The sequence below is a fragment of the Octopus sinensis genome, linkage group LG10 (genome assembly GCF_006345805.1).
Source record: "Octopus sinensis linkage group LG10, ASM634580v1, whole genome shotgun sequence".
Taxonomy (NCBI): domain Eukaryota; kingdom Metazoa; phylum Mollusca; class Cephalopoda; order Octopoda; family Octopodidae; genus Octopus; species Octopus sinensis.
Window position 1 is genome coordinate 44657282 of NC_043006.1, and position 16225 is coordinate 44673506.

The 16225-nt window shown below is 38.0% G+C and overlaps 1 protein-coding gene across 1 annotated transcript in view; it reads left to right on the forward strand.

Annotated features, from left to right (window-relative positions):
* LOC115216390 (tripeptidyl-peptidase 2) overlaps positions 1-16225 on the forward strand; it is a 101881-nt gene that overhangs the window by 68119 nt on the left and 17537 nt on the right. The window contains exons 23-26 of the mRNA XM_029785686.2: positions 1710-1788; positions 8258-8403; positions 11324-11423; positions 15407-15537. Coding sequence (XP_029641546.1) covers positions 1710-1788; positions 8258-8403; positions 11324-11423; positions 15407-15537 — 456 coding nt within the window. The remainder of the gene's footprint in view (positions 1-1709; positions 1789-8257; positions 8404-11323; positions 11424-15406; positions 15538-16225) is intronic.

The following is a 16225-nucleotide window of genomic DNA, read 5'->3' on the forward strand; positions in this document are numbered from 1 at the left end:
ACAAGTTTCAGTAACTGACAAAATCCAAGTCTTTTGTAAAAATGCAAATTGGTGGAGTTGTTAGAACACTGGATGAAATGTGTTGTGGTATTTATTCTGGTTGTTTGGGTTCTAAGTTCAAATCCAACCAAAGTAATTTCTTTTCTTTTTTCCATTATTTTGGGATTTCTAAATAAAGTATTAGTCTAAGGTAGAATTGTTCATGTGTTAGATGGGATGTGTTATTGTATTGTTTTCAAATCTTTGTCTTCTGGGTTCAAATCTTGCCAAACCTTTTTTTTTTTTTAACATTCTTTTAGGATTTATAACTAAAGTACTAGGTTAAGGTTGAACTGTTAGTTTCAGATCTCTCTGTTCTGGTTTCAAATCTTGTAGTCTGCTCCAGTGCTCTGCAACTGGTATGCTGCGGCAAATTGGTGTGCCATAAAACGATGCTAGGTATGCTGCAGTGTAACCTGAATGTAAATTTTTCCCTACATTTTTAATTATATTTTTAGTCCAGATGTGCTGCCGAATTAATGCCTGGTACTTATTCTATCGGTCTCTCTTGCTGAACCGCTAAGTCATGGGCATATAAACAGACCAACACTGGTTGCCACACACAAACATATATATATGACAAGCTTCTTTCTGTCCACCAAATCCATTCAGAAGACTTTGGTTGGCCAGAAGACACTTGCTCAAAGCACCATACAGGGGTACTGAACCCAGAACCATGTAGATGGGAAGCAAGCTTCTTACCATACAGCCAAGCTGTGTGATATATCATCATCATCATCATCATTGTTTAACGTCCACTTTCCATGCTGTCATGGGTTGGATGGTTTGACTGAGGACTGGCAAGCCAGGAGGCTGCACCAGGCTCCACTCTGATCTGGCAAGATTTCTACAGCTGAATGCCCTTTCTAACGCCAACCACTCCAAGAGTATAGTGGATGCCTTTTATGTGCCACTGGCATGGGAGCCAGTCAGGCGACACTGGCATCAACCATACCTGTATGGTGCTTTTTACATGTCACCAGCATGGGAGCCGATCTGATGGCACTGGCATTGACCACGCTCGAACGGTGCTTTTTATGTGCCACCAGCACAAGAGCCATTCTGGCGGCACTGGCATTGACCACGCTCGAATGGTGCTCTTTATGTGCCATTGGTATGGGTGCCAGTCAGGCGGTACTGGCATCAGCCATGACAGCGATTTTACTTGACTCAATAGGTCTTCTCAAGCACAGCACATTGCCCGACGATTGAAGGAAACTCTTAAATGAGCTGGTTATGTGATACTGGCATAGGCCATAGCTACGATCTCATTTAGCTTGCTAGGTCTTCTCAAGCACAGCATATCTCTAAAGGTCTTCGTCACTTGCCATTGCTTCAGTGAGGCCCAACATTTGAAGGTCATGCTTCATATCATATTTACTTGGGTTTAAGTCACATCCCTAATTTACTGTTGAATCTTGGTATGAAACTTTTCCACTTCATAGTTTTAGCTTCGCACTATGTAGCTGTTGCATCCCAGTATTTTTTCAGTTAAAATCAAGGATAAAATAGTGCAGGATATACACAAGTAAATACAGAATATCTAAGCTGGAACCTTACACTCATGTATATCTAACTAATCAATGCAATACATATTTAGATACAAGAAATATATACCCATCAGTTAAAATTTACTCCTCTATATAAATATCACTTATTTTTCATTTCAGACTTCCTAAGTCACACGGCCCTGGAAATTACCTAACTGGCTCATTGTTTGTTTTGAAAGATGAACCTCTCAAAAAATCTGTAAGCACCATTGTTTACCGTTTTGTTGCTTGAGCTGGCAGTGAGTCAGATGAAGCTCATAAGATGAGCTTTGTATTGCTCACTGCTAGTATAGTTTTGCTGAGCTTCAGCTGATCCAATATAAGTATTGTTCAGTTGAGCTTGGACCCTGTTGATGTATGTGTGTTGTGTAATTGAAATAAAAAGACGTGAGAAGGGGATGGACAAAATTCTTACATCATATCGTCGTCATTTAACATTTACTTTTTCTATGCTTGCATCAGTCAGATGGAATTTGTTGAGGCAAATTTTCTATAGCTGGATGCTCTTCCTGTCACCAGTCCTCACCTATTACCACTTGTGTGTGTAGGTGTGTGTATATTATATAATTATGTTATATATTATATATGTATATTTATGTTTATATTAATGTATATATGTATGTGCATGTATATATAAGTGTGCATGTGTGTTGTGCATACCTTTATCTATAGCCTGGCACTATAGTAGAAAACATTTGCCTAAGGTGCCAGGCAATGGAACTGAACCCAAGACCACGTGGTTGGGAAGCAAGCTTTTCAACAACACAGCTACACCGGCACCTATAATTTCTCTTTTTTAAATAACTTACCTATATTTGAGGCATGGCTTGTCAAATTTACAACCAGCCAGTGGACATCTAAAATTGTTGATCTAGTAGAGTGGTTTTCAACCATTTTTTGCCTATGGATCCCTTTGATTATTATTTTAGTATTCCCACCCTCACCTAGCCATTCTATATTTAAAAACTAGTTTTATAAACACTTCTTTCAAAGTTCCTATTTTTCACATGCTCACTTATGTAGATTTGCAATAGCACTCTCTGAGAGAACATGTTTCACTGGCTGGAGACCAGCCAGTGAATTATGTCGAATTATGTCAAGCGTTAGAGAAAGAAACCCAGCTGTTTCTCACAGTACATAAATACATTTCGTACAAAATCTTTACATGGTCTCTTGAAGTATTACTACTGTGGGTCTCCAATTTACTATTGCACGAACCCCCAAAGATCTTATACGAAACTTCAGGGGTCATATAATCCCCCGTTGAGAATCATTTATCTAGCATTTATTGAAAGTCTAAAATTGACTTTGTTGCACTTAATCAGTAACTGAAATCACAATCTTAAGTCAGGAGTCTTACTTTGTGGTATACAGAGCCATGTCATTCAGTTTGACATTGTATTATGTTATTCGCTAAAGCACTTCACCTGTTTTACTTCAGTCTGCCTACCTAAGGAAGAAGTATTAGTTATACTTAACAGCTGGTTTCTGCATAGGAGTTAGGTTTACATTAAATTAGCCTTTCCATACGGTGCCACATAAAAGCACCCATGTGGTGCCACATAATAGTTTCTGTGCAGTGCCATGTAAAAGCATACAGCACACTCTGTAAAGTGGTTGGCGTTAGGAAGGTCATCCAGCTGTAGAAACCGTGCCAAATCAGACTGGAGCCTGGTGTAGCCTTTCAGCTTGCCAGCTCTGGTTGAACCTTTCAACCCATGCCAGCATGGACAACAGACATTAAATGATGATAAATGCTGTTAATCTAGATCAGTGCTTCCCAGAGTGGACGGTACAACCTCCTTGGGGGAAGTGGAAAGATCCAGGGAGTGAGGCGTTGAAGAAAAGTGGGGGTGATAATGGAATGGGTAAAAATGGGCAATGGATGTAAAAAACTCAAAATAATGGGTTAATTTGATTAAGTTTTATTTGTGAAATACAGTTGTTTTTAATTTGCTGCAGAAAGTGGTCTGTGTTTGTGGTGGTGAGTTTGGGGAGGCACTAGGAGTGTGGCCTGGGAGTCAAGGGAGTAGCAACTTGGAAAAGTTTGGGAACCACTGATCTAGGTCCATTGGCGTTGTTATTTTCATTTACTATAGGCACAAGGCTTGAAACTTTTGGGGTCGGGACTGGTTCATAACATCAACCCCAGTCTTCAACACCTCGACTGATAATTTTTTGATCCTGAAAGGATGTAAGGCTGTGTTTACCTTGGTGTCATTTGAAATAAGAATGTAAAGCTGAATGAAATTATCTGAAACATTGCCAATTCTACCAGCTTGCTGCCTTCACCAGTGTTGTTATTGAAACAACATTGTTGTAACCTTAGGAAAAATTGATTCCGTATCTTGTTTTGTTATATTACAGACTATTTGTTCAGACCAGGTTGGGAAGGGCGGGTGTCTCTCTAATCTTAAACTTATCACCATCGTCACCATCAAATTAACAAAAGAGTCTCTACATGGGCACTCAACCCTACCTGCTAGAAATAGCAACCATAACTCCCTCACAATCACATTCTACTATCTTAGAAGATACTTTGGATAATGTTATCTTTGCTATACAAAAAGAAAGGATGGTCATGTTTGGAACATCTTTCACTCAATCAGGTCAGTAGTAAAAGGTTAGAATCTGGGAAACGAGTGATGTTCTGTGCTAACATCTTATCATTAGTGGTAGCTAAATACACAACACACCTGTGCGTAGACATGCAAATATGCTGAGACATGCTCTAGCACTCCCAAAAGTTACACACACATACACACACACACATACACACACACACACACACACACTCTTCTTTGGTTGTTCTGTTTCCTTTACCAACTTCACCACTCCGAAAAAAAAAATAAAAGAACAATAAAAATACTAAAAACATTACAGGTTATCCTGCTCCTCCCGTTAACATACCAATCAGTCAAATGTGAACACGTGTTTGAACTTCTCTATTGAAATGAACTTCTTCTCCAATGTGAACGTTCATGGTTACTCTATGCATTTTGCACACACGCAAAATGTGTCTTCACATTCCAATACACACACACACGCGCCCACATTAAACAATGTTATTTAATCTACACACACATACACACAAAACACAATACAATTATGCATTCACACCTATGCAGATATACGCACATATATACTTGTCTGACTTGAACCAAAATACTTGAGTTATGCTGCATGTACATATGCAACAAACACAATTTTTATTGCACACAGAAGCACACTAAACAATGCCACTGTATACCACACCCTGGCATATATATTTACGCATGCACACACACACACAACACATAATGTTCACTCTCTCACACGGACACTAACAAACATATTCCAATTTTCACACACACACACACAGAGCTATACCCACGAATACAGTCTCACTACACATACACTCGATTAAACACACAAAAGCAGCCAGACTGCATGTTTTCTATCAAGTGCATACACACACTCCTTCTGATGCCACTTCAAAGGACAGCATACCTTTCTTTCCTCCTTTCCTCTTTATAAAACATTTCTCTCTTTTGCTATTTCTCTCTCCTCCCCCCCCTTCGTATATTCATTATTCCCCTTTCATATGTATACTTCCCATGATAAATTTTTTTGTACTCTTCTACCTCTGTTCTCTCAACAATTTTAGCCTTACAGTCCAGAACACTCCTATACTTGAGTTTCTCATGTTGTCGCAGTTCTTTAAGTTAATTTTTCTGCTAAATCATCATCATCGTTGTTTAACGTCTGCCTTCCATGCTAGCATGGATGGTTTCACAAGAGCCAGCCAGGCAGAAACCTGCACCAAACTGCTGTGACTGTTTTGGCAGGATTTTTACAGCTTGATGCCCTTCCTAACACCAACCACTCAGCAGAGTGGTCTTAGTGCTTTTTATGTGGCACAAGCACAGGCAAGGTCAGTTTTGATAAGGTTTTTACAGCTGGATGCCCCTTTGAATGCCAACCACATTACAGTGTGGACTGGGTGCTTTTAAGTGGCACAAGCACTGACAAGGTCACCAAGTACTTGCAAGACAAAAAAAAACTTATTGGAGGAGGTGATCTTGTGTCAAATGATGAAAGGTTATATTGAGACAGACAGACAGAAACAGTTGCCTCCCTGGCGAGAGAGAGATGAGGAATGAAGACAAAACCAGGTGCACTACTGCAAAGGAAATGCATGGTTACCCAACCTGAGGGAAGTGCAGGAGAGGGAGGGAGAGAGTGAGAGGCAGCAGGATAGAGATGGTGGGGAGATGCCAGGCATGCTCACAAGGGATGGGGAACCGAATATAAATGGGATGGTTGAGTAAAGGAAGCGAGAGATATAGATGGTAGCAAGTGCTAGGGCATATTCTTGAGGTTTGAAATGCCATAATATAAGTGGCTTGGAACACCCTTACTGCTCCTTCCAGAATATTACCTTTTTTTTCCTTCTTCAAGAAACTTTGCCAGATCAGATTGGAGCCTGGTGCAGCCTTCTAGCTTGCCAGTTCTCCATCAAACCGTCCAACTCATGCCATCATGGAAAGCAGGCGTTAAACGATGATAAAGATGATGATTCACCTCCACTCAACTTATTTGTGTTTGAAAACGGTTCCCAGCCTTCTTCCCTACTTCCTACTTCACCTACCTGTCTTTCACTATTTCAACTACCTTTTATCTTACCTTAGCCACATCTTGCCTACAGTCTACTTCTCCTCATATCTTACATTTCCTACTCTACACAGTTCACCTCATACTGACTTCCCACACATCACTTCTCCTCTGCTTTTAGCTTCTCATTCATAATTTTGTAGCTTAGAAATAAGACCTTTATTTTCTTCTCTCTACCATTCTCTCTGTAAAAACTCAAGCATCTGATTAATTCCTCCTCACAACATTAAACTGCTTTGTTGATTTGTAAGCATTCTGTGTGACATCAAGCATGTCAGCATTTGGTAAGCCCACAATAATTCAATTGTTGCTCAAACTGCGGAAAATAGCAGTCAAAACTTTCACAGATCACATCCTTAAATAAAGGCTGCAATACGAAATTAATTTCTCCATTGATTTCCCAGTTATAAAATGACAATGATTTCTGATGGACATTTTCAAAAATACAAAAAAGAAAAGACCACCCACCCCTAAAAATACAAAATAATAACAAACAAAATAACAACAACCAAGATGACCACTTGTTTGTATGAAAATAATAATTTCTGAATATACACAGTACATAAAGACATTTGAAGTGAAATATGTTTGGGAATAAATAAGAATTATAATATTGTAGTAGGGTATGTACTTACCACAAAAGATGTTGATGAGGGATACTATCTTCCATCTTATCTTCCCACAACATCTCTTCCTATTACAAACTATTCACACATGAAACTTGAAGTAGCTCACATATAGCTCCTGTATATATTATATATATATATATAATATATATATATATATATATATATATATATATATATATATATCATCATCATCATCATCGTTTAATGTCTGCTTTCCATGCTAGCATGGATTGGACGATTGACAGAGGGCTGGCGAGCCAGATGGCTGCACCAGGCTCCAATCTTGATCTGGCAGAGTTTCTACAGCTGGATGCCCTTCCTAACGCCAACCACTCTGAAAGTGTAGTGGGTGCTTTTACGTGCCACCGGCATGGGGGCCAGTCAGGTGGTACTGGCAACGACCTTGCTCGAAAGTTTTTTCACATGCCACCGGCACAAGTACCAGTGAGGTGACGCTGGTAACGATCATGCTTGAATGGTGCCCTTTACGTGTCACTGGCACAGAAGCCAGTTAGCCACTCTGGCAATGGATGGTGCACTTAGCACCCCATATATATATATATATATATATATATATATGGGGTGCTAAGAGCACCATTCGAGCGTGATCGTTGTCAGAGCAGTTAACTGGCTTCCATGTGTGAAAGCATGTGTGTGAAAGCATGTGTGTGAAAGTTTGTCCTTGTTTTGTCATTGCATTATAGCTATAAACAGGCATCACTGTTGTTTGTTTCCAGTCTTGCATGAAAACATGTTTGACCAAGGTGAACTTTACATGGAAACAGATGAGAGTTGGTTACAGACAGGGCATCTAGCTGTAGAAAATCTGTCTCAAGGAATTCTGTTTGACTTGTTTAAGCATAGAAAGGTGGACATTAAAAGACGACAATGCTGATTATTAATATGAAAGAATGCTGTGATAGATATGACAGCTGTAACTTTTCATCCAGTTTTCAAACTGTCATCATTATCACCTTCACTCTCCTCTCCATCTCTCTGTCATTATATCTCTCTTGGTGTGTGTTTCTTGTTCTTTAGCTCCCTATGCTAGGGAGAGAAAGACAGATACAAAGTTTAGAGAGTTTGACAAAGGATGAAAGAAGAAAAGGAGAAAAACAGTTTGATGTCATACATATGTACTACTATCTTCATAATCATAACTACCACATTTTTATTTAAAGCAGTAAAGTGTAATTTGGTGGGAATTTAGGTGGTACTTCAAGCAATTTGCGCCATCAGTTTGAGACACCCTTTTCACAAGATCGCTATTATAACCTGGTTGCTTCCATGCCAATAAAAGGAAACCCCTCCCCTCCCAAAACTCCAAATGTGGAGCCAATAATGATCTCTAAGTAGTAAATTAGTGTTTTTTTTTTTCTTTTGCAGACCTCTGTGCCTTTCAAGTATATTCTCACGGAATTGGTGAAGAAGCCTAAAAACTCCAATGGCAAAAACAAAGAAAGCAAGGAGAAAACAGCTGAGGAAGAATATGAAGAAGCTTTACGTGATTTAAAAATTTCTTGGTTGACAAAGTAATTACATTATTTGCATTAAAGTTCCCCTCTCAATATTAATTACTGGTACAAGGCGGAGAGCTGGCAGAATCATTAGCATGCTGGGCAAAATGCTTAGTGGCATTTTGTCTGTCCTTATGTTCTGTGTTCAAATTCTGCCAAAGTTGACTCTGGCTTTCATCATTTTGAGGTTGATAAAATAAGTACCAGTTGAGCAATAGGGGCTGATGTAATCAACTTAGCTCAACTTAGCCCCTCCCTCAAAAGTGTTGGCCCTGTGCCAAAATTTAAAACCAGTATTAATTACTGGTTCTCATTCTTCTTTCTTTTTTCTATAGCCTTTCCTTCCTTACTTATTTCCTTCTTTCATTCTTCCTCTTTTATAAGCTTTCTGTTCTTTTTTTCTTCATTTTTTTTTATATAGTCCTTCTTTCCTTTTATTCCTTCTCTTTTCTAATCTTCCTGTTTTTCTTGCCTTCCTTTATTTTTTTAAAATAGTCTTTCCCTCTCTATTTCCTTCTTTCCTTCATCCTCTTTTCTAGGCTTCCCATTTTCTTTCCTCCCTTCATTTCTATCATAACTCATCCTTCCTTCCTTCCTTCCTCCCTTCCTTCCTTTCTTCCTTCCTTCCCCCGCTCTCTCTCTTGGTTTCCTGTTTTCCTCCCTTCATTTCTATCATAACCCATCCTTCCTTCCTTCCTTCCTTCCTTCCTTCCTTCCCCCCGCTCTCTCTCTTGGTTTCCTGTTTTCTTTCCTCCCTTCATTTCTATCATAACCCATCCTTCCTTCCTTCCTTCCTTCCTTCCTTCCGCTCTCTTTCTTGGTTTCCTGTTTTCTTTCCTCTCTTCATTTCTTTTATAGTCATTTCTAACTTTATTTCAACCTTCAATTACAATCCCTGCTCCCAATCTTTCTTTGTGGAGGTTTATAGATAAAAACTCCAATCCTCTCATTAAAAAAAAAAAAAAAAGACTCAAAGAAAAAACAACATTGCTGTTAAATGGTTATCCATAAATGTAAAAGTGTTCATTTTAGTAGAACAGTAGCAATGAGAAATAGAAACAGATTAACATGACTGGAATAAATTATAAAGTAAAAGCCATCAGGAAAAGATATTTTTCCTCACTCGTTTCAAAGATTAACAAACTTTAATATACACTTTACACAGACGTATTCCAAATCTAGTTTTAGTCTTCAGTTATACAGACGTAATGGTTACATTTGATTCCACAAAAATCTTATCCTCACAGTTTTTACCTCGTATTTGCTGTTAAACTCTTGTCACAGCTTTTCTCTGCTTCACACAGATCAAGCAGCAGTTTGCTCTACATTTCATACTCCGCATAGCTTTCAATGTGTGCATGTCCTGGACAATTTTCTACTAAACCAGTGGTTCTCAACCAGTGTCCATATGGTCCCTTGGAGTCCATGCAAGCAAAATAGTAATTTGGGGATCCACAGTATTATTTTAAGGACCCATGAAAAGTGTTTGCTTCAGATGTATTTCTTGCAAGAAACAGCTAGGCTTTTTTTCCCTCTGATGCTTAACATAGTTCAATATGTTTGTTATTAACATTTGTAAATGAACAGGTGAAAAACAAAATAGGAATTTTGAAAGAAGTATCTATGAAACTAGTTTTTAAAACAGCAAATGGCTGTTGTGGTCCACCAGAATAAAATAGTAATCAAAGGGTGAAAAATAGTTGAGAAACACTGTAGTAGACAATCCTGTACCATTATGAATGAGGATGTATCCATCTTAGTTTTCTCCATGTATATTTTCATGATGAAATATGGCACTGCTGATGACTGCTATAAAGTATAAAATAAAATGTCTTTAGGTGTATTTAAAATGATATTACATTTCAATACATTTACTCTTTAGCATTTAAACAGGCCATATCTCCAAACCTTCTGAATATTCTGTATCTTTTACGTTCAAACTGGTCTGATCTGGTCTCTCATACCTACCCTACAATGTCATTCTAAAAATAAACAACCACATTGTCAAGATCGTTAATCTGTGAGATAATGTATGACTAATTCAAAATAATGTGAATAGATAATGTGAATGCTAAAGGGTAAAATGTTTTTACTTTCCATATTGAAAGAAATGACTCTCACTCATGTTTTGGCATTTATATGACTACTTTGTATTATGAAGCAGAAGTGGAACCTGTTTTGTTAGTTAGGAAACTAGAGCAACCAGACAGACAAATGTGCTTTTATTCAAAACACAACACAATTGTTGCAATGGCATTTTTATTTATGACTCTATGATATAAGTGTTCTAATATTAGCATCTCAAAAGATCCAGTCCCTGGAACTTGCTTGTGTTGTTTTCGCAATTGATAACAGCTATTAATTAACTCTTTCAAAGCCTTCAGTTAACTAGTTAGATCTCATAGAGTAATAGCAATTTTTCTTTTTCTGCTGGAATATTAAGACATAATGGACATATCTACACAAGTATGTACCTCTCAGACTTTGATTCCTCATAACTTACAGAAAAATGGATATTTTTTAATGACATTTTTGACAAATACCTTTCAGATGGTTTACATTCTGATTATATTGGAATTTTCTGTGCGAAGAGAAACTGGCAAGTGTGCATGCATACACAATGACACTCTTCACATATAAATTTACAAGATAAAACTTGAAATTAAAAAAAATATTTTATGCTGTGTCAGTATGTATGTGTGCATGCCCCCAATTTTTTGTGGGTGGCATGTAAAAGCACCTATCACACTCAGAATAGTTGGCGTTAGGAAGGGCATCCAGCCGTAGAAACCATATCAAATCAGACTGGAGTCTGGTGCAGCCCCTCAGCTTCCCAGCCCTGGTCAAACTGTCCAACCCATTCCAGCATAGATAACGGATGTTAAATGATGATGATGAATTATTGTATTTCTTTTCTTTTGTGCTTCTCTTGTAGGCTTGATGATTGTGATAATTTGTACAAAGAATTGTCAACTGAATATCAAGATTATTTACTGCTTCATGTTGCTCGGTTGCAGGCTCTAGATGCCGACAAAGTAAGTAAACCATAGTAAACTTAATTTATTACTGAATCCCATCTTTGTCGTTTTCTCATTGTATTATAGTGCCGGCCTGAAGTCTAGAATTGGGACCTAAAAGAAGGAAATAACTTTAAATTTAGATAAAAATTAATAATAAGCAACAAACATAGGTGCTGGTGCCATGTAAAAAGCACTAGTGATGGTGTTATGTAAAATGTATCCTGTACACTTTGTAAAGTGGTTGTCATTAGGAAGGGCATCCAGCTGCAGAAACAAAGCCAAAATGGACTATGGAACCTGATGTGGCCCCTGGCCTTGCCAGCTCATGTCAGGCTGTCCATCTTATGTCAGCATGGACAATGGATGTTGAATGATGATGATGATGCTTGTTATATTTTTACCTAACATTTGAAGTATGTCCTATGGGACTTAAATTCACAGACTCTCTTCGTAAAAGCACATCCTTAACTCATTAATGCATAACATCCAGAAAAATGGATGCAGGAAAAATTACTATTACCTCTTTCATACGTTTGTGTAGTTGGTTTGTTTGTACCCAGCACTTACTGACTCATAGAGCACTAGTTTAGAGGCAGACCATACTAAAAATAAGCTCAATGGGTAGTTTACTTAACAAGCAATAGTAATTTTTTCTGCGGCCATTTTTCTGGATGCTATGCATTAATGGGTTAATAAATAGCTTGGACTACATCTCAGTGACTGACATGTTTTTGCAGAGCCAGAAAATACTTGAGCCTTCCTCCACAACAATTACTGATACTTTACAAATCTTAGGTGAAGCCCTCAATGAACTATTACTGCTGTTGTTACACACTCAGACATCCTAAACCATATTCAGAAAAGAGCCACCTGGATGACTGGCATAAAGACACTCACAGACACACTAGCTTCTGGCTCATTGGTGAAATACTTCCTCTGTCTGTCAGTTCTTCTGCTACTTTAATGGCCTCTGCTTTTTGGGCACAGCTGGGCTCATGTCACCTCTACCCAGACATGCCTGCCCCACTTGTCTCTCCTCCTTTCATCATCTTTGTTGTGTCCAATTACCTCAGCCCCTGTGTTAATCACTATGTTGAATTCTTCCTTCCCAAAATATCTGCTCTCAGGAATTCCTTCACTGCTCATATCTTATTCATTGGTGTTGACTTACAAGGGCTCATGAGTAACATTAGTGGCATCAGTCCCCAAAAACGACCTACAAAACCATGCCTGAGAGTGCCCCTGGTTTTATGATACAAACTTCATGTTTTAAAGGGGTCTAAATTAAAACCCTTTGATACCAACACCTGAAACTGCACTTGGTTCTCTGATACAAACTTCATGTTTTAAAGGGGTCTAAATTAAAACCTTCAAATCAAAATTTCATGTTAATATATGTTCCAAACACCAATTTAATAACTACAAAATTATTTTACTAAATTCTTTTTTATTTTCAAAATAAATTGAAACAAAGGCAACATATTTCTACACAAATATGCTAAGAAAAGGGTTAAATCTCAATGAAATAGTTTGCCAAGGTTATTTACATTGTTGTTTTTATTGGCGTTGTTATTGTTGACAGTTGTTATCAACACTGGCTTAGCTCATGTACAATATAGCAATTGAGCCAATATGGAAGTCTCTATGTGGTAACCTGACGTGCTAGAAGTAACAGACATATTCCCTCAGATCACATTATATCATATTACAAAAAAAAAAAGACTGGATAGCCGGATCTGGAACACTTTAACCATAGGTCTTCTCAATCAGGGCTGACCTGGAGCTAAATAATGGCAGTATAGCAATATTAGTGGAAGCACATGGCCTAGTAGTTAGGGTGTTGGAGTCATGATAGCAAGATTGTGGTTTCAGTTCCAGGACTCGGCAATGTGTTGTGTCCTTGAGCAAAACACTTCATTTCACATTGCTCCAGTCCACTTAGCTGTCAAATATGTGTAATCTTGCCATGGACTGGCATCTTGTCCCAGGTGGGGAATATATATGCCTCAGAAACCAAAAAACCTGCCTCATGAGTCTCTATGACTCGGGGGAAAGAGCTCTTGTAACAATATCAAATATTAGACTGTATCTTGCTTAATTTTTGATCAGCATTTGTCTGTGATATTGTCAGTAATTAATCCTATTAACCTATGAGGAATAAAGGGTAATAAGTTATTAACCTGATTTGAACTCTGAACCATCAGCTCTTGAGTAGTCTCTTTTTTTTTTATTTGTTTGCTATATTTGCCTCAGCTCTTTGCTTCAAATCCTGCTGTGGCTTACTTTGGTGATAGACTTGATCAGTTTTACACCACCATCCGGTCCTTGCAGGGTTTGAACTCAGAATGCAAAGAATGAGGCATCTTGTACTACTTTCTAATGATCCCACCAGTCTACCACTGTTGATGAGTACTTATTTATCAATAAATAAAGTACCAGGCTATAGAAGTGGGCTGCTGGAATCATTAGAATATTGTGTGAGATGCCTTGCTATGTTGCCTCAGCTCTTTGCTTTCTGGGTTCAAATCCTGCCATGGCTTACTTTGGTGGTATATTTGATCCACCTGGTCCTTGCATGTCTTTAGCAGACACCACTTTGTTGCTGGATGCTAGTTTTGGGTCAGGTTTCTAGTTTGAGGATTTTTTCTTCCTCCCTCCCACAAGGCTTGGAAGGACTTTAAGATGTCAGGGGTACCCCTGACATCTTAAAGACTTTTCTTGACTAAGTGATTAAAAAGGATAAAAAAAAAATTCTCATGGAAGCAATGACTAGTGACCAAGACCTTTGGCGATGTCGTTGCCAGTGCCGTTGGACTGACTCCTGTGCAGGTGGCACATAAAAAGCACCATTTGAGCATGGCCGTGGGCAGTACCGCTTGACTGGCCCTCTACCTGGAGGCACGTAAAAGCACCCACTATACTCTTGGAGTGGTTGGCGTTAGGAAGAGCATCCAGCTGTAGAAACTCTGCCAGATCAGATTGGAGTCTGGTGCAGTCATCTGGTTCACCAGTCCTCAGTCAAATGTCCAACCCATGCTAGCATGGAAAGCGGATGTTAAACGATGATGATGATGAAGAAGACCCGTCAAGCCAAGTGAAATCATAATTGTGGCCAATGCTGGTGTTACTTAACTTGCACCAGTGCCAGTGGCATGTAAAAAGCATCTTTCGAGTGTTGGGCCTCATGGAGGCAATGACAAATGATCGAGACCATTGGCATTATGCTGAGCTTGAGAAGACCCATCAAGCGAAGTGAAATCATAGTCGTGGCAGATACTGGTGTCATGCAAATGGCACCCATGTCAGTGGCATGTAAAAGCATCCATTACACTGTCGGAGTGGTTGGCTTTAGGAAGAGCATCCAGCCGTAGAAACCATGTCAAATCAGACTGGAGTCTGGTAGAGCCTTCCAGCTTGCCAGCTCTCGTCAAACCGTCCAACCCATGCCAGCATGGACAGTGGACGTTAAATGATGATGATGATGATTCATAGCTAGGCAGGTTGAATCATTATGAGTTAACTGTGTTTTCCAAAGATATGAACTGTCACCAGATATGACACCAGATATGAACTGTCAACTCCGAAGACTAACATGTCATAAATATCATACGTAGCAGCTGCTCCCACAAATATGACATGAATTATTATTTATTTTATCTGGTTAGCATGGTGGGATGGTTATGAATGATTAAATAGATTATTACAGTCACAATGATAAGACGTTATGAATAGACATTCTTTTTTCATATAAAAGAACTAATCTTAAGTGTTGTGCAACTGGAATATCCCTAGCCCTACCTTTCCATTTATCAGGTGTCATTAGAAAAATTAACCTGGTTGAATTGTTTTTGCTTTTAGATAGGCTGTTGAATGAGATTTAAAACAGAATTGTTTTACCATTTCAGTTGTATGTGTTAGACCAGTTTATATGACTCAGTGATGTGAATTTTCTTGCTTTGTTGCTATTGGCTTCTTTTTTTTTTTTTTGGTCATTTCAGGATCGAATGAAAAAATTACCAGAAATCACAAAGGTTGCTGAACACATCCTCAGCAATATTGACAAAGATGCTCTGCTTGCTTACTATGGCATGAAATCTGACCCCCGACCTAATTCTAGTAGTATTAAAATGTAACTATTGTATTTCTTTTTCCTCACTGAATTTTGTATTCAATTTTCCCTTTTTTTTAAAAAAAATATATTTTCAGTGTTTACTAACAGTTATGTCTTATTTTATGTGTATTTAGGTGCAAGCATGGCTGTATGGTAAGGAGATTAGTTCCCAACCTCAGGGCCTTAGGTTCAGTCCCAATCTGGAGTAGCAGTATGTCAGAGATAGTTGTGGATGATAGCTAAACTGGAAGCTGTTGTTGTTAAGCCTTAGGTTCATCTTCCTTAAGGGTCCCATGACCAAAGCTGTTCTAGCTGTGTGCATCTAGTCTTAAATCAAGTATAATTATGATCTTTCTGTTCTAAGATGACAGGCTGGGACATGAGTTAGACTTCTGTTTAAATATGGTGGCATGGACATGTGGTTGTAGAGAAATGTTAAGATGGATTGGTGTTTAGAATGGTAGTATATAATATATATATATATATAATATATATATAATATATATATATATATATGTATGTATATATTATGTATGTATATATATGTATGTATATATATGAGTGTATATATATATATGTATGTATATATATGTATGTATATATAGTGTATATATATGTATGTATATATATATGTATGTATATATATGTATGTATATATATGTATGTATATATATATATGTATGTATATATATATATGTATGTATAT